This window comes from Anolis sagrei, chromosome 9 (genome assembly GCF_037176765.1).
Source record: "Anolis sagrei isolate rAnoSag1 chromosome 9, rAnoSag1.mat, whole genome shotgun sequence".
NCBI lineage: Eukaryota > Metazoa > Chordata > Lepidosauria > Squamata > Dactyloidae > Anolis > Anolis sagrei.
Genome location: NC_090029.1, coordinates 31,790,273 through 31,817,685, shown reverse-complemented (window position 1 = coordinate 31,817,685; position 27,413 = coordinate 31,790,273). Strand labels below are relative to the sequence as shown.

Sequence of the window (27,413 nt, the reverse complement as noted above, 5' to 3'; positions counted from 1 at the left end):
CCAATCATGTCTTAGAAGCAACTAATTGTTAGGAGTGTGCGAAACGGCTGAAATCTCTTCTGTTTTCATTTTGAATTTTGAGAACGATCCTGAATTACGAATCCGAACGGCCCTTCTAATCTCCCAGGAATCATCCCAAAAACAGAACGGGGGATAGGGAACAGAAAAACAGAATGAAAACAGGACAGATTTCTGCCGTTTTACACATTCCTAATTGTACATGGGTTCAAAGGCCAAGGGTTTCCTGATGATGATATTTCTAAGAATGTGTGGTTGTAGGTTTTTCGGGCTATATGGCCATGTTCTAGAAGCATTCTCTCCTGACGTTTTGCCTGCATCTATGGCAAGCATCCTCAGAATGGCATCTAAGGATGCTTGCCATAGATGCAGGCGAAACGTCAGGAGGGAATGCTTCTAGAACATGGCCATATAGCCCGAAAAATCTACAACAACCCAGTGATTCCAGCCATGAAAGCCTTCGACAATACATTCCTAAGAATGTTTAGGAGGAAATGTGTTACTTATTTTTTCTTTATACAGTCAGCCTCCACATTGAATGAAGCTTGAATGGGGTTATGGGCACAGGTGCCAAAACTGGGAATAAAGAAATTGCTAAATAATTTTTCTAGGAATTTCTAGGTTTTCCAGCATGTCACTATAGCCGACCTCCACTGGATACTGGCTACAGAATCACACTCAAGGATTCCCAAATTCTTAGAGGTTTTTTTTTTTGGTCGTGTCAGGAATGACTTGAGAAACTGCAAGTCGCTTCTGGTGTGAGAGAATTGGCCGTCTGCAAGGACGTTGCCCAAGGGACGCCCGGATGATTTGATGTTTTTATCATCCTTGTGGGAGGCTTCTCTCATGTCCCCGCATGAGGAGCTGGAGCTGATAGAGGGAGCTCATCCGCCTCTCCCCGGATTCGAACCTGTGACCTGTTGATCTTCAGTCCTGCCGACACAGGGGTTTAACCCACTGCGCCACTGGAGGCTCCTATATTCTTAGAGGTGTCTAACCTAAAAATCCCAAGGCCCCACAGCGTGATGGGAGAAACTGTAAACAACTGTTTACAATGCCTAACTAAAAAAGAAGTCCATCCTCTCGGATTTAAATACCCTTGCCGAGATACACTCGTTTTGGTTTTAACATGGAACGAGAGCTGTACAACACAAATAAGCGAGCTGTTTCTGCAAAGCTGCTGCATCGCATGAGTATTTATTCCTATTTTGCACAGCACATTTGGGCTATAATCCAGTGCTGTGGGGAACATGCAAAATAATTTGAGGTTTAGCTGTGCTGCTGCCAGGGATGAAGAAATGACACAAAACGTTAACAGCAAATTAAGATCCAGTGTCATGAAACCATCATATTCTGGATAGAGTTTCCATATTTCACTTTTAAAGCACAAGTTTTTAAGGTGGCTAACACATTAGGAATTACATTAAACAGAAAGACATTAATGGGAATGTGTGTATGTGTGTGTATACAGAAATGTCTCAAAGTTTCACAACTTAGTGCAAGTTTGTTGTTATTATGTGGGTTGAAGTTATGAAAGTACCGTATATACTTGAGTATAAGCCGACCCAAATATAAACCGAGGCACCTAATTTTACCACAAAAAACTGGGAAAACTTATTAACTCGAGTACAAGCAAATGCAGTAGCTACTGGTAAATTCCAAAATAAAAATAGATACCAATAACATTACATTAATGGAGGCATCAGAAGGTTAAATGTTTTTGAATATTTACATAAAACTGTAAGATAAAACTGTCCAGGTTTGGTTAAACCATTATTCTAGCCTTCTTGAATGGAAATGTGCTTACGTATCGTTCTAATAATAGAGTAAAATAATAAATGTAATAATAGCAATGATAATAAAGTAAATAATAAATGTAATAACAATAATAGAGTAAAGTAATAAAAATAATAAGAATAATAGAGTAAAATAATGTAAATGTAATGATAACAATAAATTAAAATAATAAATGTAATAATAGAGTAAAATAATAAATGTAGAAATAACAATATTTATAGAGTAAAATAATAAATGTAATAATAATAATAAATAGGATATAATAATAGTAATAATAACAGTAATAAATAGAGTAAAATAATAAAAGTAATAAGAATAATGAATAGAGTAAAATAATGTAAATGTAATAATAACAATAAATTAAAATAATAAATGTAATAATGGAGTAAAATAATAAATGTAATAATAAAATATTTATAGAGTAAAATAATAAATGTAATAATAAGAACAAATAGGGTATAATAATAAATGTAATAATAACAGTAATAAATAGAGTAAAATAATAAAAGTAATAAGAATAATGGATAGAGTAAAATAATGTAAATGTAATAATAACAATAAATTAAAATAATAAATGTAATAATGGAGTAAAATAATAAATGTAATAATAATATTTATAGAGTAAAATAATAAATGTAAGAATAATAACAAATGGGGTATAATAATAGTAATAATAACAGTAATAAATAGAGTAAAATAATAAAAGTAATAAGAATAATGAATAGAGTAAAATAATGTAAATGTAATAATAACAATAAATTAAAATAATAAATGTAATAGAGTAAAATAATAAATGTAATAATAAAATATTTATAGAGTAAAATAATAAATGTAATAATAAGAACAAATAGGGTATAATAATAAATGTAATAATAACAATAATAGAGTAAAATAATAAAAGTAATAAGAATAATGAATAGAGTAAAATAATGTAAATGTAATAATAACAATAAATTAAAATAATAAATGTAATAAGAGTAAAATAAAAAATGTAATAATAAAAATATTTATAGAGTAAAATAAGAATAAATAGGGTATAATAATAAATGTAATAATAACAGTAATAAATAGAGTAAAATAATAAATAACTTTGACTCGAGTATAAGCCAAGGGGGGCTTTTTCAGCCTAAAAAAAGAGGTGGAAAACTCAGCTTATACTCCAGTATGTACGGTATATACATCACAAACAATTCTTGAAGCTTTATGCATCGCACCATCAGAAAGCTTTTATCCATGTACAGTAGCTTCATTGCATATTTCCAAATTATAAGTTTGAATTTTCATTCCATACAAAGTTAAGCTGATACAAAGGTCCAAGGTTCAGAGCAAATTTAATCCTTCAAATAAAAGGAGCTAGCCAAGAAAGGCATATGAAACAATTACTATGGCAACATAAGTCCTTCTTCTAAATAATGAAGCTTGTTATTCGGGTTATGAGTGGTCTTTTGTTAATGAAGAATTCAGATTCAGGTATTTGGAGCAAGCTTCCACACCAAATAAGGAAAAGGCAAAAAAGATCATTCAGAACCAAAATATTTCAAGTTTGGGTACTTGCTGAAAAAAGGCATTATCTGCCACTTCCATGCCTCCCACAGTCTGGGAATCTGAGTTCATACAAATGCCACAGTAGGAAGAAAGTGGGTACTGGCAACTGCTCTTTGTTGGTTGCCACACTTAACTATACAAAGCCCATCAATCAGAACTCAAGCCTCTAAAAGACAGATCTTTGCAATTTATCTACATCAACAGTCTGTAATTAACTGAAGACTCTGGGTTGCTGTGAGTTTTCTGGGCTGTATGGCCATGTTCCAGAAGCATTCTCTCCTGACGTTTTGCCCACATCTATGGCAAGTATCCTCAGAGGTGGTGAGGTCTGTTTGAAACTAGGCAACGGAGGTTTATATATCTGTGGAAGAACTCTTGTCTGTTGGAGGCAGGTGTGAATGTTGCAGTTAATCACCCTGATTAGCATTGAAAAGACTTCCAGCTCAAGGCCTGGCTGATTCCTGCCTGGGGGGAATCCTTTGTTGGAAGGTGTTAGCTGGCCCTGTTTCATGTCTGGAGCGCCTCTGTTTTCAGAGAAGTCAGCCATAGCAGAGGACTTGATGAACTAACCTGGACACAGCATATTATTTGAGAAGACAGAAATGTTGGACCACTCTCACAACTACCATGTTAAGCTACACAGAAAAGCCATTGAAATCCACAAGCATGTGGACAATTTCAACAGAAAGGAGGAAACCATGAAAATAAACCAAATCTGGCTACCAATATTAAAAACAATTCTAAAATCGGGACAGTAAATAAAGAACAACACTAAAAACAGGGGAAATACAGACATGAAACAATCAGGGCAGCTAACACCTCCCAACAAAGGATCCCCCCAGGCAGGAATCAGTCAGACCTTGAGCTGCAAGACCTTCTGATGCTAATCAAGGCGATTAACTGCAACATTCACACTTGCCTCGATCAGACAAGAGTTCTTTCTCCCCCCTGGACCTTCCAAAGATATATAAACCTTGCTTAGTTTCCAATATCCCTCACAACCTCTGAGGATGCCTGCCATAGATGTGGGTGAAAAGTCAGGAGAGAATGCTTCTGGAACATGGCTAGGAAAATTCACAGCAGCCAGGTGATTCTGGCCATGAAAGTCTTCAACAACATACTTTCTTTCTACATTATAACTCAATTAGACAGACTATCTAGAGGAAATTATAAGCTCATACTGACCCATATGCATTTACCTACCTGATAGCTATTGCCATTCCAGAACTTTTTAATCTCTTTGCGATACAAAGCCACTAGTGTGCTGGTAATAAGTGTGCATGGCACTAAATAGAGGAGTGCAGGTTGTGCCTTCTGCATTAGCACAAGACTCACAAATGTGATCAACATGCCTGCTGAATAAGCTGAAAATAAAGGAAAACATTGTAAAAAGAGCTGCTGATCTGTATATCTTTTCATGGTGTAAATTGCAGGCACATTTCTCCATCTGTTAATTTATACCCCACCTTTCCCTCAATGCGAGGGCTCAAGGCAGCTTATGAATCAGAAAATTACCAGTATCAGCTATTATATGGATTTACGCATTTTCATTGTGCCTTTCTCCCAATACAGGGATTAATGTTAATTTACAACTGGGTATAACTATAAACACAGTGAGCTATAACATTAAACCACAATAAATAAAAAATATTAAAATAACAGAATTAAAGATAATGTGTACGCGTAGCAAGGGAAGGTGGAATTCGATGTCCACAGGCACACACACAAGCACAAAAGTCCCTCCCTTGGAACCTGTAAGTTGACAAAAACTTGCATTCACAAAAGTCTTTGCCTGGTGCCAGAAGGGCAATGGGGCTGAATTTAGCCTAAAACACCTTGGAATGGACTTTGACACACTGAGAGCAACTGCAACTGTTGATCAACACAACATATTGTACAGTATTATAAAGTTGCTTACCTATAACAGAGGAAATGAAATACACGGAGGAGGAGCTGGTCTGAACATCAAACCGGTAACAATAAGCAACCAGGAGGCCTAAAAAAATAAATAAAAGGCAGTTGGAAAAATAATATCTGATAGGAAGAGAATGAAGACACCGGAAATTATTCATACTAGTTCATATTCACAAAGAAGTAAGCAGTACTGTATATAGTCAAGTATAAGCCGACCCGAATATAAGCCGAGGCACGTAATGTTACCACATATTGACTTGAATCATAGAATCATAGAATCAAAGAGTTGGAAGAGACCTCATGGGCCATCCATTCCAACCCCCTGCCAAGAAGCAGGAAAATTGCATTCAAATCACCCCTGACAGATGGCCATCCAGCCTCTGCTTAAAAGCTTCCAAAGAAGGAGCCTCCACCACACTCCGGGGCAGAGAGTTCCACTGCTGAACGGCTCTCACAGTCAGGAAGTTCTTCCTAATGTTCAGATGGAATCTCCTCTCTTGTAGTTTGAAGCCATTGTTCCGCGTCCTAGTCTCCAAGGAAGCAGAAAACAAGCTTGCTCCCTCCTCCCTGTGGCTTCCTCTCACATATTTATACATGGCTATCATATCTCCTCTCTTCTTCAGGCTAAGTATGAGTATAAGCCGAGGATGGGAAATGCAACAGCTACTGGTAAATTTCAAAATAAAAATCGATAGCAATAAAATTACATTAATCGAGGCATCAGTAGGTTAAATGTTCTTGAATATTTACATACAACTGTAATTTTAGATAATACTGTTCAACTGAGTAAATCATTATCATAACCTTCTTTAATGTAAATGTGCTTACGCATCCAATAATAATACAGTAAAATAATTTCGTGTCAGGAGCAACCTGAGAAACTGCAAGTCGCTTCTGGTGTGAGAGAACTGGCCGTCTGCAAGGACGTTGCCCACGGGACGCCCGGATGATTTGATGTTTTATCATCCTTGTGGAAAGCTTCTCTCATAATGGAAATGTTGTAATAACAGTAATAATAGAGTAAAATAATAAATGTAATAATAACAATAGAGAAAAATAATAATGGAGTAAAATAATGTAAATGCAATAATAATAGAGTAAAATAATAAATGTAGTAATAACAGAGTAAAATAATAGATGTAATAATAATAATAATAATAATAATCTCCAGCTTTATTTTTAATGCGTGAGCGGTGTTCAAGGATTCTAACTTTTAGAGGTCTGTTTCTCATCCCTACATAAAGGAGTTCACAAGGACATTGCATTAGGTAAATAACTTGATCTGTGTTACATGTGGTAAAGGTTCGTAATTGTATGTCAACTTTCAGGGTAGGATGTGTAAAATGTATAATTCTCTATATACAATCCACAAGACTAGAAGATAACTTACCTGGCACAACAATATCCCCAAATCCGAGTAATGAAAATGGTGAAAAACACAACTTCGCTGCTGAGAATCCCAGCCTAGGCACTTTGATTACCACTGGCAACTGCAAAACAGTGTTTTCAGATTCCCGCATAAGTCCAACCCAAAGAATATTTACACACAACAGAGATTAATTGTTATCACAACTATTTGCTTGTCTAATTTATGCAGATGTTTAGATGCATGAAGGACCTGGAGTAAGGAAACAGGAACCAAGATGCTAAGTATAGTATGACCAAGCGTAAAACCCCAAGAGAACAATGCAATGTATATGACAGACGGGACACTATGCACAACAACGTTAAGAAAAATGCATCATGTGAAGTGAGGAAAATCAGACTGGATTTTAGACTGTTTAAAAGTGTCACGCTGAGATCCAGGCCCTGAAGCGATCAATTTGGAGAGAGGGAGAGCCAGAATTTTCCCCAAAGGGAAGTCTTTTCCAGAGGATGCGATTCAAAACCCAGTGAACATGATCTTAAATGCAGTCCTTACTTTCTCATGAGGAGCTGACCGCTCAGCAGACGCTTCCACCAAGTTTCCATCATTCTAGGATCAAACCCAAGTCAACAAGCATTTAATACTTGAAAGAAATGTAAAGGGAAAAAAAAAAGATGGCTATATTCTGTGTGCATATTACACCAAAAATAAATGTAGGGCATAATCCAGACAAAGTGAAGCATTCTGAAGTTAAAAGATTCCCTTACCATTCTCTCACTAAAAAATAAATAAAAAGATTTCAAAGTACTGCACTTTGTTTGGATTCTGGATAGGTAAAGGTAAGGTAAAGGTAGTCCCCTGACATTAAGTCCAGTCATGTCTGACTCTGGGGTGTGGTGCTCATCTCCATTTCTAAGCCGAAGAGCCGGCGTTGTCCGTAGACACCTCCAAGGTCATGTGGCCGGCATGACTGCATGGAGCGCCGTTACCTTCCCGCCGGAGCGGTACCTATTGATCTACTCACATTTGCATGTTTTCGAACTGCTAGGTTGGCAGAAGCTAGGGCTGACAGCGGAAGCTCACGCCGCTCCCCGGAATCGAACCTGCGACCTTTCGATCAACAAGCTCAGCAGCTCAGTGCTTTAACCCACTGCGCCACTGGGGGCTCCTGGATAATGTACGCTAATTGTAACAGCAGCCATGAAAGTGCATTATTGTTCCCATTTTACAACATATTTTTTGAAAAGAATTGATACCTACCTTTTCACTGCTTTCAAATGGACCAGCTGCCACTTCAACCATGATACTTTCTCCACTCTAAAAAATTAGTAAAATACTTTAAAAATAACAATTTAAAATATACACTGCATCATTTACCAAGGCTATGTTGTTAGCATGTACATTTAAAATCTAAACTAATTTTGGCTTGGGCAGCCCAAGAAACTCTATGCAAAACAGATTGTATGAAAAATGGAATGGAATCCCTTTATAACTCCATCGACTGTACACATAAACATGAGGCAAGTTTGGTTTTTTTAAAAAAAATATCAGAACTAGACCAGGGTTAATTGCTGCATTTTTATTTTATAACCAATAGAACTTGAAAAAGCATCTTTCTACAGCTTTCAATTTGTTAGAAATTAGTTCCAAATGGACCTGGCTGAATACAGTTTTATTAGATTTATTTTATCATATCAGGGGCAAACCAAGTTGTAATTTATTTAAAAGCAAGCAAGCAAACAAGCAAACAAACAAACCCAGAAGGTTTGCAGACTTGGCGTTCTATTAAATATCCTTTGACCAGTAGCTGGTCATTTGGAGTGCCTCTGGTGTTGCTGTAAGAAGGTCCTCCATTGTGTATGTGGCAGGGCTCAGACTGCAATAGATGGTCTGTGGTTTGCTCTTCTAAACACTCGTATGTCGTGGACTCTACTTTGTGGCTCCATTTCTTAAGGTTGGCTCTGTATCCCGTGGTGCCAGAGCGCAGTCTATTCAGCGCTCTACAAGTCGCTCAGTCTTCTGTGCGCCCAGGAGGGAGTCTCTCATCTGGTATCAGCCACTAATTGAGGTTCCGGATTTTAGCCTGCCACTTTTGGACTCTCACTTGCTGAGGTATTCCTCTGAGTATCTCTGTAGATCTTAGAAAACTATTTCTTGATTTAAGGTGTTGGCTGGCTGACTAATACCTGAACAGGGGATGGGCCAGAGATCTCACTGCCTTAGTCCATTCAAGGGGGGGGGGGCAGGGGACAGTCCCATCTTGACTCCTGTATATGGCATCAGTTGGGGACCTCTCCCCCCAGCACCAACTGCAGCTCTGGGCCAGAGTGAAGAGAGGGGGGCAGAAGACAGTTCCACCTTGTCTCCTGTACTATGCTAATAATATAATATAATACAATATAATATAATATATTGTATATACATATGATATTTATAATATTGTAATGTAATACAACATAATACTACTACTAATAATAGTATGACATTATAATTATATATTTTATATTACATGTAATATTACTAATAATATTACAATATAATGGTATAGTACAATATGGTAATATATAATACTGATATTGTACTATGCTAATATAATAATAATAATAATAATAATAATAATAAAACTTTATTTATACCCCGCCACCATCTCCCCAAGGGACTCGGTGTGGCTTACATGAGGCCGAGCCCACAATACATCAATAAACAAAACATCAATAAAACAATCAATACAATACAAATAAATCACATAACAAAAAAATAAGCAATAAACAATCAACAGTGACATACAAGCATTTAAAACCAATGGCCGGGCCAAATGTAATGGATTAAAATTTAAAAAATAATAATGCTGATGTGAACAAGGTAGGATATAATTGGGATAGGATTTTCAGAGAGAATTGAGGGAATGCAGTCAGTCCTAAATCAGTGATAAAGTGCATTTTGAGGGCATATTGCTGAGAGTTTTCCTTATTCTGGGAAGGCACACTGGAACAACCACGTTTTCAGGCTCCTCCTAAAGACTGCCAGAGTTGCGGCATGTCTGATGTCCCTGGGAAGTGAGTTCCAGAGTTGGGGGGCCACCACCAAGAAGGCCCTCTCCCTCATCCCACCAATCGCGCCTATGAAGGAGGTGGGAGCGTGAGCAGGGCCTCTCCAGAAGAGATAGTGTTGGTTCGTACACAGAAATGCTAATAATATAATATATTGTATGCATATATATCATGTAAGCCACTCTGAGTCCCATTCGGGGTGAGAAGGGCAGCATATAAATGTCGTAAATAAATAAATAAATAAATAAATTATTGGCTGTTACTTTGTGATGAATGTCAGGTGGTACAATACCAGTTAAACATTATAATTTCTCCAGTGGTGTAGGGCGTAGACACCCTGTGAGAATGCTGCATGTCTCCTTAAGAGCCACATCCACTGTTTTAGCATGGTGAGATGTGTTGCACACTGGGCATGCGTACTCAGCTGCAGAGTACTAGATTTATTAGATTCAAAATCAGGAAATGATTCACCAAACAGGCAAATTAGCCATGCAGAGTTTGTGATGAATGGCTCTGTTACCATGAGCTATTTTCAAATGTTATTCCTTGCATTTTGATAATTAGGTTATCAGAATAAATTGGCTGTTATTTTTAAAGCACTGGAATCAAGGGTTCCTTAAGAGACAAGGCAGGAGCTGTCACTTAATTAGACTGGCATTCGGATTTTGTGGGATTATAGTGCCACTCAAAGGACTGTGACTGCACTGAGCAATAGACAAGGCTCCACTGTGCTCTCGAAGGCTTTCATGGCCAGAATCACTGGGTTATTGTGAGTTTCCCTGAAGCATTTTCTCCTGACGTTTTGCCCACATCTATGGCAGGCATCCGCAGAGGTTGTGAGGTCACAATATGCTTCTGGAACATAGCCATACAGCACGGAAAACTCACAGCAACCCAAGGCTCCACGGTTTTGTATCTTTAGAACGAGAGATAGAAATATAACACGCCAATATTCTTTATTTTCATTTCCTTTGGGAACTTGCCGTGGCGTTTCCGTTTTGAAGTACATACAAGAAGAGGTACAGTCATCCCTCCACATTTGTGATTTAGAATTCTGCAGACTGGATTATTCACATATTTTATTAAAATGTTATCTCTAGGATTATCTAAGGTCCTACAGTGTGATTTGATGATCAACTTCCTGCAGTCATGCCAGAGGGACCAAGAGATTTCTAGAGAGAACATCACTTTAGGAATGACCAAGTTCTCTAATGGTATTCTATGGTCAACTTTCAATTAAAATTGATGACAGAGTCATGCTGGAAGGCTGAGAAATTCATAGAATCCTAGAGTTGGAAGAGACCTCATGGGCCATCCAGTTCAACCCTATTTTGCCAAGAAGCAGGGATATTGCATTCAAATCACCCCTCACAGATGGCTATCCAGCCTCTGTTTAAAAGCTTCCAAAGAAGGAGCCTCCACCACACTCCGGGGCAGAGAGTTCCACTGCTGAACGGTTCTCACAGTCAGGAAGTTCTTCCTCATGTTCAGATGGAATCTCCTTTCTTGTAGTTTGAAGCCATCGCTCCATTACGTCCTAGTCTCCAAGGAAGCAGAAAACAAGCTTGCTCCCTCATCCCTATGACTTCCTCTCATGTATTTATACACGGCTATCATGTCTCCTCTCAGCCTTCTCTTCTTCAGGTTAAGCATGCCCAGCTCCTTAAGCCGCTCCTCATAGGGCTTGTTTTCCAGACATGTTCTTTAATTATGATTATCACTTTCATGGACATCTTGTGCCTCAACCCCAGTAAATGTAGAGGGCTGACTGTATATTTCTGTCTCCCCTCCTTGCCCTTTCAACATTTTTGCCTCCCTAAAAACTTGATTATAAATTCTTTAAAACTCTTTTGTCTCTCATATAATTCACTGCCCTTTTCAATATGCTTGTTTTTTAAGAGGTGCCCTTGTTTTAAACAGGGCTCTTGGTGGCGCAGCGGGTTAATGTTTATTGCTTATTGTATATTTTTTGTTTTTGAGTTTTATTTTAACTTTTCTGTATTGATTGTTATCGCTTTTGTTTATTGATGTGCTGTGGGCTTTGCCTCATGTAAGCCGCACTGAGTCTCTTGGGGAGATGGTAGCGGGGTACAAATAAGGAGTATTATTATTGTTATTATTATTAAACTGCTGAGCTGCTGAACTTGTTGACTGAAAGGTGGTTCAAATCCAGAGAGCGGGGTGAGCTCCCACTGCTAGCCACAGCTTCTGCCAGCCTAGCAGTTTGAAAACTTGCAAATGTGATTAGATCAATAGGTACTGCTTCGGTGGAAAGGTAACGGCACTACATACAGTCACGCTAGCCACATGGCATTGAAGGTATCTACAGACAACGCCGGCTAATTGGCTTAGAAATGGAGATGAGCAGCACCTGCCAGAGTTCAACACGACTAGACTTAATATCAGGGGAAACTTTTGTCTTCTTTTAAACATAGTATGATATTAACCCTCAGACACTATGGTTTTTTAAAAATTATATGACTTCTGGCCATTTCTTGACCCCAAAATGAATTCCAATGCGTCATGGGATGTTAAAATGCCCCATGTAAAAAAATAATAATTCATGCAGAATCAGGAATGTTCCATTAAATAGTCAAACCTCAAACCACAGGGAAAATATGATTAAAAGCTAATAATGCAAGGTAAAATGAAATAAAATGCACATATTCTTATATTCTGAATTGTTTTTTTTTAATCTCAATGAACTACAATGCTCTAAAGCGAAATAAACTTGTGTACTTACCTTTGTAAGATACGGCGTGATGAAGACAAAAAATACATCATATACAAGGAGGAGGCCCAGGAGTATCACACATGACTAGAGAACAGAAACCACCATATTAGTCTTATACATTGTATGAGTAGCCTTCATAAACATTTCCCCACTCCCCTATCATATTTGTTTCCCTGTTTTCTTTTTATTCTACAAGGCTTCATTCAAAATACAGAGAACAATATTAAGGTTGGTTCATTACCAAAAGTGAACAATTATATGTTAACTAGCTGAGATATTCTAGGAAACAGTTTGTGCTTCAAAAATGGTAACAATTTTTGGGCTGCTGTGAGTTTTCCAGGCTGCATGGCATGTTCCAGAAGCATTCTCTCCTGACGTTTCGCCCACATCTATGGCAGTTATGCTCAGAGGTTGTGGGGTCTGTTGGAAAATAGGCAAGTGGGGTTTATATATCTGTAGAATGTCCAAAGAAACACCTAAACTGGGCTCTACAGGACAATGGATACTTCACCCTAATCAAGGTGGCCAATTGCAGCATTCACACCTGCCTCAAACAGACAAGAGTTCTTTCTCCCACCCTGGACATTCCACAGATATATAAACCCCACTTGCCTAGTTTCCAACAGACCTCACAACCTCTGAGGATGCCTGTCACAGATGTGGGTGAAATGTCAGAAGAGAATGCTTCTGGAACATGGCCATACAACTCAGAAAACTAATAGCAATTCAGTGATTCCAGCCATGAAAGCCTTCGACAACACGGTGACAATTTTTCCTGCAGTTGATCAATGTCATTTTAACAGAACAGGTGGATTACTATACCTTGAAGTTGGGCATTTTCAGTGTTTTGATGAAGTGCACGCAGAAAGCAATTCCCAAGATATCTTGTAAAATCCAAGCCCAGCTGAAACAGAAATGAAACCGTTACACTTCCACACGATGATCTACATTTTCTAAACCAAAACCTGAATCCTAGTAATAGTTCCAACTAGACTGCCCTCATTGAATCATTTACTGGATGGTGAGCCAATATTTACGTTCCATCATTGTCCCTGTTCAGTTTCTTTACGGCATTGAATGTTTGCCGAAATTTATTGTAAACTGCCCTGAGTTCCCTTGGGGACATAAGTCAGGATTTAAATAAATATTATTATTATTACTATTATTTGATACACAACAAGATTAGTACACAACTAACGAGATTGCTATGCTGGCCTTTCAATTGGATCGCACGTCAGACACTTCCCAAGTGTCTAGGACTGTGTGATGTATTGTTGAATAATGTGTGCAGATCTGAGTAGGATGGCCTTTTGCAGCTCACAGATGGTAATTTTGTCGGTGCCGGTTATTTTTAAGCACAGGCCAAGATCTTTAGGCACTGCACCCAGTGTGTCGATCACCACAGGGACCACTTTTACTGGCTTGTGCCAGAGTTTTTGCAGTTTGATCTTTAAATCCTCATATTGTGTAAGCTTTTCCAGTTGCTGCAACATTGCTAATCCATACTTTGTTTTTTTCCATGATCATGAAGTCAGATTATTATTTGAAACACAACAAGATGAGTCCACAGCAAACAAGATCACTCTGCTGGCTATTGTATTGGATCACACATCAGACACTTCCCAAGCGTCTAGGACTGTGTGAAGTATTATTATTATTATTATTTGAAACACAACAAGATGAGTCCACAGCAAACAAGATCACTTCGCTGGCTGTTGTATTGGATCACACGTCAGACCCTTCCCAAGAGTCTAGGGCTGACCACGGAACAACAGACTGGTTCAAGATTGGGAAAGGCGTCCGGCAAGGCTGCATCCTCTCACCCAACCTTTTTAACTTGTATGCAGAACACATCATGCGATGTGCGGGGCTGGATGAATGCAAAGCTGGGGTGAAAATTGCTGGAAGAAACATTAGCAACCTCAGATATGCAGATGACACCACCCTGATGGCCGAAAGCGAGGAGGAGCTGAGGAGCCTTCTAATCAAGGTGAAAGAAGAAAGCGCAAAAGCCGGGTTGCAGCTAAACGTCAAAAAAACCAAGATTATGGCAACAAGAATGATTGACAACTGGAAAATAGAGGGAGAAACCGTGGAGGCTGTGACAGACTTTGTATTTCTAGGTGCAAAGATTACTGCAGATGCAGACTGTGGCCAGGAAATCAGAAGACGATTACTTCTTGGGAGGAGAGCAATGTCCAGTCTCGATAAAATAGTGAAGAGTAGAGACATCAGACTGGCAACAAAGATCCGCCTAGTCAAAGCCATGGTCTTCCCTGTAGTCACCTACGGATGTGAGAGCTGGACCTTAGGGAAGGCTGAGCGAAGGAAGATCGATGCTTTTGAGCTCTGGTGCTGGAGGAAAGTGCTGAGAGTGCCTTGGACTGCGAGAAGATCCAACCAGTCCATCCTCCAGGAAATAAAGCCCGACTGCTCACTGGAGGGAAAGATACTAGAGACAAAGTTGAAGTACTTTGGCCACATCATGAGGAGACAGGAAAGCCTAGAGAAGACAATTATACTGGGGAAAGTGGAAGGCAAAAGGAAGAGGGGCCGACCAAGGGCAAGATGGATGGATGGCATCCTTGAAGTGACTGGACTGACCTTGAGGGAGCTGGGGGTGGTGACGGCCGACAGGGAGCTCTGGCCACAACAAGATGAGTCCACAGCAAACAAGATCATTCTGCTGGCTGTTGCATTGGATCACACGTCGGACCCTTCCTAAGTGTCTAGGACTGTGTGATGTATTGGCAAATAATGTGTGCAGATCCCAGTAAGATGGCCTTTTGCAGCTGGCAGATGGTAATTTTGTCAGCACCGATTGTGTTTAAGTGGAGGCCAAGGTCTTTAGGCACTGCACCCACTGTGCCGATCACCACTGGGACCACAGTGACTGGCTTGTGCCAGAGTCTTTGTAGTTCGATCTTTAAATCCTCATATTGTTAAATCCTTTTCCAGTTGTTTCTTGTTAATCCTGCTGTCGCCTGGGATTACAACATCGACAGTTCATACTTTGTTTTTTAACACAATCGTGAGGTCAGGAGTATTATGCTCCAAAACTCTGTCTGTCTGAATTTGGAAGTCCCAGAGTAGCTTGACGTGTTCATTCTCTGTAACTTTTTCCGGCTTGTGATCCCACCCATTCTTTGTCGCAGGCAGATGGTGTTTGTGGCACAAGTTCCAGTGAATCATCTGAGCAACGGTGTTGTGCCTCTGCTTGTAGTCTGTCTGCACAATCTTCTTGCAGCAGCTGAGGATGGGATCTATGGTTTCATCTGCTTCCTTGCAGAGTCTACATTTGGGATCTGTCGGTGACTTTTCAGTTCTAGCCTTGATGGATGTAATGGCTTGTTCTTGGGCTGCTGGAATCAGGCCCTCCGTCTCCTTCTTCAAAGTTCCATTTGTGAGCCACAGCCATGGTTTTTCTTTGGTTATTATTATTATTATTATTATTATTATTATTATTATTATTTAATCTCTTTAATTTAGCACATATATTCTATTCTGGACTACAGACTGTCAATCTCCAATTTAATACATGGACATGCCATCACGAAATGCAGTACATATAGGGTTCCCAAGTGCCTATCGCTGACAAGCCACAATTATTTCACTTAATTAGCTAGAATGCCATCTTTAAAAGGAAAGAAATTCTGAATTCTTCACTCACGTATTTTCATTCCGAAACACAGCCCAAACAACAGCAACAGCCGCACAAAATATTCCAAGAAAAAAGAGTCGTACTTCAAGGAAGTTGTTATAGCATGGAAATCTAAAGATAAGAGTCAGAGAATAAATATCTGTAGTCTCAGAAAGAGGCACAATTTTAATGTGTATTATAAAAACACCTAAGTGCACTTTAAGGAAATTGAATGCTTGCAGATCTGTTTTGGATTCAAAGGTTCAAGTCCCACCTATGCATCTGGGACAGCCAAAAAAATCATGGAAATTTATTAAAATGGCTGAACAACTCAAATGGTTAGTTTAAGTAGACATATACTACTCTAGATTCCTAATTTTGGATACTAACACTAAACGCTTCCCAACGGATAAAAGAATCCCCACATCTCATAATGGCTTCAAGCAATGTCATAGTCATGATTCATTCTTGTCTGTGAGACTGGAAGAGCAACACAAATTGTATGGGCTTCCATTAGCTTATGGCGAATTTCTACTGATGTTGGAAGGTGGCGCAGTGGGTTAAACCACTGAACTTGCTGACTGAAAGGTCAGCAATTCAAATCTGGGGAGTGGGGTGAGCTCCTGCTGTTAGCCCCAGCTTCTGTCAAACTAGTAGCTCAAAAATATGCAATCGTGAATACATCAATAGGTACCACTTCTGCTGGAAGGTAATGGTGTTCCATGCAGTCATGCCAGCCACATGACCTTGGAGGCGTCTAGGTACAACGCCGGCTCTTTAGCTTAGAAGGAGAGGAGCACCACCCCCCAGCGTCAGACACGACTAGACTTAATGTCAAGGGAAAACCTTTACTTTTTAATAAAAAGGTATTTGTAGAACAACAGAGTTTAGTGGAGAAAGAGTGAAATAAAAAAAAGTATCCCCTTCCATGTAATAAATTGAAATGTTTGACAAATTATGGAGAACAGAAAACCCATTTTATTATGTTATTCCAATCCATAAAATTCAAGGCAGGTCCCCTGTAATCTGAAGATAAACTAATACACATTAAGTACAAGTATTACTGCCTAGCCAGTGAGGAAAAAATACTAAAAGGCAAAGGTCTAATAAAATACTACCAGTCTCATAGGTAACAAAGCTGTTTTAAAAGTTATCATGTGGAATAATTAACCATACCTGCAGCGTCCGTAAGGTATTTTCCTAACTAGCGCCGCTAAACAGCTGTAGAGGCTCATGGCGGATGCAATGCAGAAAACTGAAATAACGAAATATACTAGACACAAAGGAAAAATGAGAAGAAAATCAATTGTTAAGACCTGGAATATCTAATCCATATAATGTAATGTAACCATACATAATTCAATGGATATTCAGGCAAGGCAGGTATTTCAGTATCTATAAATAAGCATACCAATTTATTCAGATAGTCCTGCTAAGACAACGGAGTTCAAGTCCTAGCTATCAAGCCTGAGACTAAGTGGCTATAGTCTCAGACTTGATAGCTAGGACTTGAACTCCATTGTCTTAGCACGACTTTATCTGAATAAATTGGTATGCTGAATTTTGCATTTTTCGGAAGAATTATACTGTGGTTTTTTAAGGCATAAAGCAAAGCTATTGTGTAATACCGGGACAGTATAATACCCCTGTATATACTCTAGTATAAGCAGAGTTCTTCAGCCCTTTTTTTAGGCTGATAAAGCCTCCCTCTGCTTATGTTCGAGTCAAGGTTATTTATTATTTTACTCTGTTGTTATTGTTGTTGTTATTACATTTATTATTTTACTCTATTTATTGTTATTACATTTATTATTTTGCTCTATTACTACTGTTATTATTACATTTCCATTATTTTACTCTATTATTATTACATTTATTATTTTATTCTCTTTATTATTATTATTTGCAGGATACATAAGCACATTTACATTGAAGAAGTTTGTAATAATGGTTCAATCAGAGTCGGACAGTTTTATCTTAAATTACAGTTTAAGATAAGACCAGGATGGGAAAAAAACCTCTTGTCTGCTTAAGACAAGTGTGAATATTGCAATTGGCCACCTTGATTAGCACTGAATAGCCTTGCAGCTTCAAAGCCTGGCTGTTTCCTGTCTGGGGAAGGTGTTAGCTGGCCCTGATTGTTTCTTGTGTGGAATTCCCCTGTCATCTGAGTGTTGTTCTTTATTTACTGTCCTGATTTTAAAGTTTTTAAAATACCGGTAGCCAGATCTTGTTTATTTTCATGAAATTGTCCATATGCTTGTCTGCCATACACCATGCAGCTGGGGACAAGTCTACACAGCTAACATCTCCCAACAAAGGGTGCCTCCAGGCAGGAAGCAGCCATGCTTTGAAACTGCAAGGCTTTTCAATGCTAATCAAGCTGGCCAATTACAACATTCACACTTGCCTCAAACAAACAAGAGTTCTCCCATCCTAAACATTCCACAGATATATAAACCCCACTTCCTGACTGTGAGAGCCATTCAGCAGTGGAACTCTCTGCCCCGGAGTGTGGTGGAGGCTCCTTCTTTGGAAGCTTTTAAACAGAGGCTGGATGGCCATCTGTCAGGGGTGATTTGAATGCAATATTCCTGCTTCTTGGTAGGGGGTTGGATTGGATGGCCCATGAGGTCTCTTCCAACTCTTTGATTATATGACTTGCCTAGTTCCCAATAGACCCCAAAACCTCGGAGGATGGCTGCCATAGATGTGGGCAAAATGTCAGGAGAGAATGCTTCTCTAACATGGCCATACAGCCTGGAAAACTCACAGCAACTCAGTGATTACAGCCATGAAAGCCTTTGATAGCACATCAATAGTAATCCTTTCTAAATTTTGTGCTTGCTTGCTTGGCGTTTCAAAGTGAACCAACTCACAGAAACAAAACAAAATAAACTAGAAACCCTTTTTGAGAAAACAATATGAAACAGAACTTCCTAAAAGGATATTCAAAAGGAAACTGCCTGGTAAGAAGATCTTGAGACAAAAGGTCAAACCCTTTCCTTAATGTATTGTCGAAGGCTTTCATGGCTGGAATCACTAGGTTCTTGTGGGTTTTTTCGGGCTATGGAGCCATGTTCTAGAGGCATTTCTCCTGACGTTTCGCCTGCATCTATGGCAAGCATCCTCAGAGGTTGAGAAGGTCCCTTTCCTTAATGTTTCATATCTCCAACCCAGACAAATATCTATCAGGTGAGCAAGAAGATCTATTGCAAAATGCAAGCTTTACCTAACCACTTGTAGAAGTAGTACATCAAGACTAGCATAATGCAACAGGTGGCAACAAAGAATATCACTGACACAGGGGTTAACGTAACGTTTTCTTCACTCTTTGACGAATCAACGCTTCCAGAGCTTGAGGTCTTCTTTAGTTTTTCTCTGTGAAGGTAAATAAAACCAGTTAAAACCAACACAACTACTGGGATCAACAAAATACAGTAATTATTTGAAGTTTTCTCTTTGATCCCTTGTATATGCATTACTAGGGAAAAACACAACCAAGACATGAGTCACCGCATCTTGCTAAAGGTTTCAATGCAGTCCTATCAGTGTTGTACTCAAACGTATGATGCTCTTTATGCAAGCCCTGTTCTTGGATATAATGTAAATATTTCCCAAAAATTAACAAAGAACAATTGGAATGGAAGTTCATTTTCTAATGTTCTGTCTATGGCAGCTTTTAGGCACAATACATGGAAAACACTGTCTGAAAATGAAACAATCAGATGGACCTTTCTTCCTGATCATGGAATAATCCATGATCAGGGTTTTCTAGAAAATCTGTGTTTTTGCGGGCTGCATTGCTTTTTTGGGAGGTATATCTCAATCACCATGACCAAAGAAGTATTTATGTAGGACAATACATTATGTTAAAAGATCCAGGAAGTATTACAATTATTGTGCCTAGTAAATGAGAAGATCCAACCAGTCCATCCTCCAAGAAATAAAGCCCGATTGCTCATTGGAGGGAAGGAGACTAGAGACAAAGTTGAAGTCCTTTGGCCACATCACAAGGAGACAGCAAAGCCTAGAGAAGACAATGATGCTGGGGAAAGTGGAAGGTAAAAGGAAGAGGGGTCGACCAAGGGCAAGATGGATGGATGGCATCCTTGAAGTGACTGGACTGACCTTGAAGGAGCTGGGGGTGGTGACGGCCGACAGGGAGCTCTGGCGTGGGCTGGTCCATGAGGTCACGAAGAGTCGGAGACGACTGAACGAATGAACAACAACAAAAATGAGATATAAGCTGTTGCACTGAACTGTATAAATGAACAAACAAACATTTGTTTATGGACCAAAGACCCTTATTGCACCATAGGTGTGCAAAATATGCAGGTAATGAGATTGAGAACATCCGGTTGATTAAACACACAAATGTATAAAATTTACAACCATTAAAAACTGCTTAAAATACATGTTGGGTAAAAGACTACAAGAAGTACTGGCGGAATTCAGACTGTGTCTAAAATTGGGAATTGTCTAATCCTGGCTGCCTCAGAAAGAAACTTGGCAACCACAAAGGTTGCATGTGGAAGGTTGTCACTAAGTAGAAACTTCACATAAAATTTCCCTGAACTTGCTGGTAAGTTTTTAAGTAGGGGGTTGATTATGTGCGCTCAGGCCTGTTCATAGAAACTGCATGACAGCAGAATGTGATAGATGCATTCTATTTCCTGTTTGTTACTTGGGCAGCGTCTTTCATGACATGGGGTACCTGCAAATCTCACACGCAGCATTTCAGACAGGAGTCAATTGCACCTTGCTTTGGAAAATAGGCAGTGATATTCGGCCACAATCAAGTTCTTTAGATAGTCTGTGGCATGGAAAGGCCCGCACATAATGTATGGACAGGGGACTAGGGGAGCAAGATACATAAGAACGAGCGCACAGCGCACAAAAGGCAACGTGCCACAGTCTCTGTTTGATTGATTTGAAAGCAGTTATGTTCTTTAGAGAGTTTGCTGTGTGGAAAGGCCCGATATAAAGGCGCGAACTCTAGGATCCTCCGGGGATGCCCTCCTCTCACTCCCACCTCCATCACAAGCATGTTTGGTGGGGATGAGAGAGAGGGCCTTTTCGGCGGTGGCCCCCGCCTCTGGAACACCCTTCCAAGGGAAATAAGATAGGCTCCATCCCTCCCTGTTTCGTAAGAGGTTGAAGACTTGGTGGTTTCAACAAATCTTCGAGAGTGACCAGTGCTAGTTCAGCCCAGACACTGTCCGGACACGACTTAGCCTCCTATATATTATCCTGGACTCAAACAATGATGCATCTGGACCAAACTTGGTACGAATATTCCATATGCCCAAATATCAACACAGATGGCGTTTGGGGGAAATAGACCTTGATATTTGGGAGTTGTAGTTACTGGGATTTATAGTTCACCTACAATCAAAGAGCCTTCTGAACCCCACAAATGAAAAATTGGGGCAAATTTCCCACATAGAACCCCCATGCCTAACAGAAAATACTTAAAGTCATCCAGTCCAACTCCGTTCACCAGGTCAAGAAAACGTAATCAAAGCCCTCCTGAGAAAGAGCCATCCAGCCATAGATATAGATATATGATTCACACACACAGAGATACAGTATCATAGATTTGAAAGGGAACCCTAAAGAAGGACAATTATATCTTGCATGTTCCAGAGTAGGAAAACTAAACAATCTCTACATCAACACTGACAAAGAAACAACAAGAAATTCTGTTCACCCACAAGCATAAAGAAATTACATATATTAGAAATCAACACTTTCTCGTTACTTTGTTTTCCAGATTACCAGATTGGGCCACAGCAATGCATGGCAGGGAATGGCTAGTATTTTAATAAACTAGTAAATGAGTAAAAAAGACAGATTAAATTGGCTGAATAATGTAGTTGCCAACACAGGGGCCATATCAGTGGAAAACCTGCATGAACTTAAGTTGCACCTCAGCTGAAGATGATGAGAGATTTCTGAAAATGCCTGTCCAAGCACATAAAAGTGAGGAACATCCCATTTTATGTGTAGAAAAATATTCACAGTAAGATGGCAGCTACACCTTTCCAAACTTCGGACAGCCTAAGCATACTCCTGTCTCCTCCTGTTTATTCAGTATGAAGTAGTAAAAATAGAATACAAAAAAATCTTGCAAATGAAACTGTAGGTAATTATACTGGTCAGAGGAATTTATAAGTAAAGCAAAAACTTACAGCTCTGTCATTCCACTCCAATAGCCGCCCAGCGTCACACACGTCACGGCAATTGCAAATATTACAACCATACTGTAGTCAAAGTTCAGTGAAGGTGGCGAGTACAGTGTCACGATAACATTTTTTCCAAGGGCCTGGAAATCATAACTGTATCAGTTGGAAATATCTAATCAAACAGAAGAAACTCAAGCAGCAAGAAGCTGCTGGCCACCTGAAAACCAGACTGATAGTAAAGATAAGGTTTCCCCTGAGGTTAAGTCTAGTTGTGTCCACTCTGGGGGGTGGTGCTCACCTCCATTTTCTAAGCCGAAAAGCCAGAATCACTGGGTTGCTATTAGGGCTGGGTGGTTTCGTTTCATAATTTCGTAATTCGTTAAAAATTTGTTATTTTTTTTTATAACGAAGTGATAACGAACCATTCAGGAGCAACTAAAAAACGAAACGAAATTTTAAATTCGTTTCGTAATTGTTTCGAATTTGTTTTGTATTTGTTTCGTTATCGTTTTGAAATCTTTCGTTATTATTTCTGCATGTCTGGGGCAAGTTTTATAGTTGTTGTTTGTTTAATCAGTGAAAAAAATATATAAATATCACACCAACAGTCAACAACAGAGGGAGAGGGAAGCTTCAGAAGTTCCCCCTGTCCCATTTGGAGGTTTTTTAGGTATTGCGCTGTCGCGTCCGCCATTAACGAATCGATTCGTAATTGTTTCGTAATTGTTTTGTAATTTACTAAATTTCGTAAATATCGAACTTTTTAAAAGAAAAATTTCTGAATTCTTTTAAAAATCGAAACGCAAAACCCCCCAAAAAACGAATCGATTTTAGAAACAAATTTTTCCGTGGTTGCCCAGCCCTAGTTGCTGAGTTTTCCAGGCTGTATGGCTATGTTCTTATAATAAATATAATATAATAATATATATTGTATATACATATAATGTTCTGTCGCCACTGGGTCCGAACAAAATGTCTTTATTCTATAGAACGCACATTTTAAACCCAGTGGGAAGCCGGGGTGCCCGAAGAGAGATTGTTAGAGACTTCCAGAAGTAATGGGCTTTAGAGTTCTTTAAAGGTACAAAAAAGTCTTTATTAAGGAACAAATCTTCAAACAACTTCAAGGCTTTCTTATACTAGTCTTTAAGAGACTGGCACTGACTTGGTTTAACTGTACTATCTTAACATGAAGAAGAACCCTTTGTAATCTCTCCCAGGCCGTCCATCAGCTAGGCCTCGCTGGTCTGGGTAAAACTGCCGATACCCAAATGCGTCTGGAAACCGAGTAACCTACCAGACGAAGCTAGAAGATGTTTAGCTGGAATTCTGTGGCTCTGCAGTGATGTCCTGTGGAAACTTCAGGGCTGTTTTCCCCTCTGGAGCTGTGAGGCTGAGAGGCTGTGAGCTCTCAGCCAGAGCTTTTGGAACCTTTTCCTTCTGTTTCCCTGGAACTGGATGGTCACTGGATGATCTCTGGATGGACCCCGGATCACCTTTGGATGATCCCCGGATGGCTATTTCTATTTCCCCGGAAGGTTTTTGTTGCTACTAAGAGGTTGCAACGTACTTTATCTAAGTTGTTGTAAGGATCAATGTTGTTTGTGCTATAACTTTAAGTTGCTGTAAGGTTCAAGGCTGTTTGTGCTACAGCTGATTCAGTTAATTGAAGAGTTAATTGAGAGTGTTATTTTCATGTGTATAAAGATAGCTACTGTGTGTTTAGTTCTTTGCCATTGTGCGTTTATGCTATTGTGCATCTATGCCTCTGTGCCGTTCTGCTTTGTGTAAGCCGGGGACTATGCTGCAGATGTCCTGCGAAGACATAGCCATGAGAAGAGAACAAGGATTCCTGCTTATCTCAGCTGAGTAGTGATATCTCTCAGAAGATATTGTTTCATGTTACTTTTGTGGAAACAGTAATCCTGCTATTTTGTTTTGTATGCTGCCGATACTACAATATTTTCTTTTCTACTTTAAGCCGAAGTCTCGTGTGTTTTTCTTTTATGAGTAATTTCATCACACACACAGTTAACTGGGCTAGAGTCAATCTGCATGCTACTCATGCTAACGCATGACAGTTTTGAGGAATGAAGCCTTTCCTACGGGACTAGCTGATCTGCGTCCCATAGACTGGCTTCCTTGTGTGACTGACTGAAAAATGGCCCCTTCCCTCCAAAAACTCAAAAAGGGGCGGGACCAGGGAACCTAACTATAATTGGCAGGTGACTTACCCTATGATTGCAGCCTATAACAGGAAGCCACCCTGCTGCAAAATCCCAAGCCTGGGATTGCAAACAAACATTAACTGCAAAGTAAACAAAATAGGAGCTCCTGGTACAGCTGTACCAGCACATATAATATTGATAATATTATAATGTAATACCATATAATACCACTAATAATACGATATTAAAATTATATATTTTATATTACATGTAATATTACTAATAATATTACAGTATAATGTTATAGTACAATGTAATACATAATATTAATATGGTGCTATAGCAGTGGTTCTCAACCTGTGGGTCCTCAGCCGTTTTGGCCTACAACTCCCAGAAATCCCAGTCAGTTTACCAGCTGTTAGGATTTCTGGGAGTTGAAGGACAAAACAGCTGGGGACCCACAGGCTGAGAAACACTGTGCTATGGTAATAATATAATATATTGTATTTACATTTCATTTGTAAGCTGCTCTGAGTCCCCTTCGAGGTGAGAAGGGCAGCATATAAATGTCATAAATAAATAAATAAAATGTTCCAGAAGCACTCTCTCCTGATGTTTCGCCCACATCTATGGCAGGCATCCTCAGAGGTTGTGAGGTCTATTAGAAACTAGGCAAGCGGGGTTGATATATCTGTGAAATGTCCAGGGTGGGAGAAAAAACTCTTGTCTGCTTGAGACAGGTGTGAATGTTCCAACTGACCATCTTGATTAGCACTGAATAGCCTTGCAGCTTCAAAGCCTGGCTGCTTCCGGCCTGGGGAAATCCTCCCTGTCTGGGGGAAACACCTGAAAAGGAAGGAAATCTAGCAACCAATATTAAAAAAAACCTCTAAAATCAGGAAAGTAAATAAAGAGCAACACTAAAAAAAAAAAAAACAGGGGAATCCAGATATGAAATAATCAAGGTCAGCTAACACCTCCTAACACAGGATTCCTCACAACCTCTGAGGATGCCTGCCATAGATGTGGGTGAAGCATCAGGAGAGAATGTTTCTGAAACTTGGCCATACAGACCAGAAAGCTCACAGCAACCCAGTGATTCTGGCCATGAATCCTTCGACAACACAAAGCAAAATATTCTTTGAACTCCTGCTAAACACTGCTTTGTATTGCTTCCCTTCTGCTGTATTATACCACTCTTGATGTCCTGCTATAATTAATTTTCATTTAAACATTTAATTAAAACATAGGACAAAAACAAAAGATAGGCAAGGCCCAAAGTGCAGAAAACGGAAGGAATGCCCTAACGAAGTATTTTGGTGTGCCAAATTAACATTTTTTAAAATCTACTTCTTACGATCAAATAAGAAAAAACTAAGTATGTTTAGACTCAATAATAAATCAATATTCCAAAAAATACTGGTTTTAAATTTCCACAGAATTCATTTTTATCAGAACTGAAACATCATGCTTACAACTCCATCTCACTGAGGCACCATTTACATTGCCATATAATCCAGTTTCTGAATCCAGAATATCTTATATGAATTGCATTATATGGCAGTGTAGCCTCCTATAACCCAGTTCAAGATAACCATTGAATTTGGATTTGTCTATGTACGTTAGCTCATTCATTACTTTGGGTGAAAAATAGATGAATCTAATTGTATTTCACTGGATAAAATATAGAGATATGTGACAAACAGTATTAATTGTAAAACCAAAATAACAAAATCCATTTTGTAAACAAACAAAGAACAGTGAAGACTATTTACCTCTTTCAAATCGATTATATTCTCATTTCTTATAAGTACAATTGGGATGTCGAGACTCGGTGTCTTGTTGCCATAAGGAATACTCTAGAAAAAAGAATATAACAGCAGTCTTGAAATCATCATCGAAGTGTCGCAAGAACAAGAGCGTAGATATGTTCTGTCAGGCTTAAAGTATTCACTACCAGGAGACACGTAAATGTTGTGAATAGGTGTCCCCCTCCATACTGCTCTCTGGTGACTAGTAACGGAAGAAGAGCATGATGCTAACTTGATGGTATCCTATCATATAGTTCTTTACAACTATACATTATTAAGGGCCAAAATGGAGGAGACACAAGGATCATGCATGACTCAGAAGATCCTGCATTCTTCCTTGACTAAATTGATTTCTCGTTTCCTGGTGTAGTTTCTGAGCAGCCAGCGATTCCAGGTTTTAACTAGTTTGTAAATTTTCAGTTCTACATGATTTACCCATCCATTCATTATTTTTTTTTAATTGCAGCACTTGAATTCCTTTTCTCTGTTCAACTGTTAAAATGCTGACCCATATTTCAGTCAATAATACCTATTTATGTAGAAAGTATTATTTATTTATTTATTTATTTGCTTTATTTCTATACCGCATTTTTCAGCCCTTAACAGGCGACTCAATGCGGTTTACATGGTACAATTATCAAACAGTGTCAGTGCAATTAAAACATAACAATGCAACAAACAGGATCAACAACATCAATCCACAACAGTTAACAATCAACAAGACAGATCAACAAAACAGACATAACATAATGCCTCGGTTGAAATCAGATACGTTCTCATAATCCTTATGCCATTCCTATGTTCCATTTACCGTCTTCCTATGATTGGTTGCACTGCTTAACCAAACGCTTGTTCATAAAGCCAGGTCTTAACCATTCTCCGAAACGTCAGCAACGAAGGTGCCTGTCTGATGTCTGCCGGTAGGGCATTCCATAGCCGAGGGGCCACCACTGAGAAGGCCCTGTCTCTCGTCCCCGCCAAGCGCGCCTGTGACGCAGGCGGGATCAAGAGCAGGGCCTCCCCAGACGATCTTAATGTTCTGGTCGGTTCATAGGTGGAGATGCGTTCGGAGAGGTAAGCAGGGCCAGAACCGTTTAGGGCTTTATAGGGTAAAGCCAGCACCTTGAATTGTGCTGAACTGTACCTACATACTAAAAGAAAGCCTAATCTTAGCATTGACTA

General features: G+C 39.2%; 1 protein-coding gene across 2 annotated transcripts in view; it reads right to left on the bottom strand.

Annotated features, from left to right (window-relative positions):
* Window positions 1-27,413, bottom strand: part of SPPL2A (signal peptide peptidase like 2A) — a 50,215-nt gene that overhangs the window by 7,982 nt on the left and 14,820 nt on the right. Inside the window, exons 4-15 of one of the 2 annotated variants that reach the window (XM_060755236.2) lie at window positions 26,196-26,279; window positions 22,259-22,392; window positions 19,297-19,445; window positions 17,241-17,337; window positions 16,095-16,196; window positions 13,247-13,328; window positions 12,434-12,508; window positions 7,901-7,957; window positions 7,196-7,249; window positions 6,665-6,764; window positions 5,279-5,356; window positions 4,564-4,724 (exon numbers count right to left, since the gene is read on the bottom strand). In XM_060755236.2, the coding sequence (XP_060611219.2) occupies window positions 4,564-4,724; window positions 5,279-5,356; window positions 6,665-6,764; window positions 7,196-7,249; window positions 7,901-7,957; window positions 12,434-12,508; window positions 13,247-13,328; window positions 16,095-16,196; window positions 17,241-17,337; window positions 19,297-19,445; window positions 22,259-22,392; window positions 26,196-26,279 (1,173 nt within the window). The remainder of the gene's footprint in view (window positions 1-4,563; window positions 4,725-5,278; window positions 5,357-6,664; window positions 6,765-7,195; window positions 7,250-7,900; window positions 7,958-12,433; window positions 12,509-13,246; window positions 13,329-16,094; window positions 16,197-17,240; window positions 17,338-19,296; window positions 19,446-22,258; window positions 22,393-26,195; window positions 26,280-27,413) is intronic. The other variant, XM_060755237.2, reaches the window with a different exon arrangement.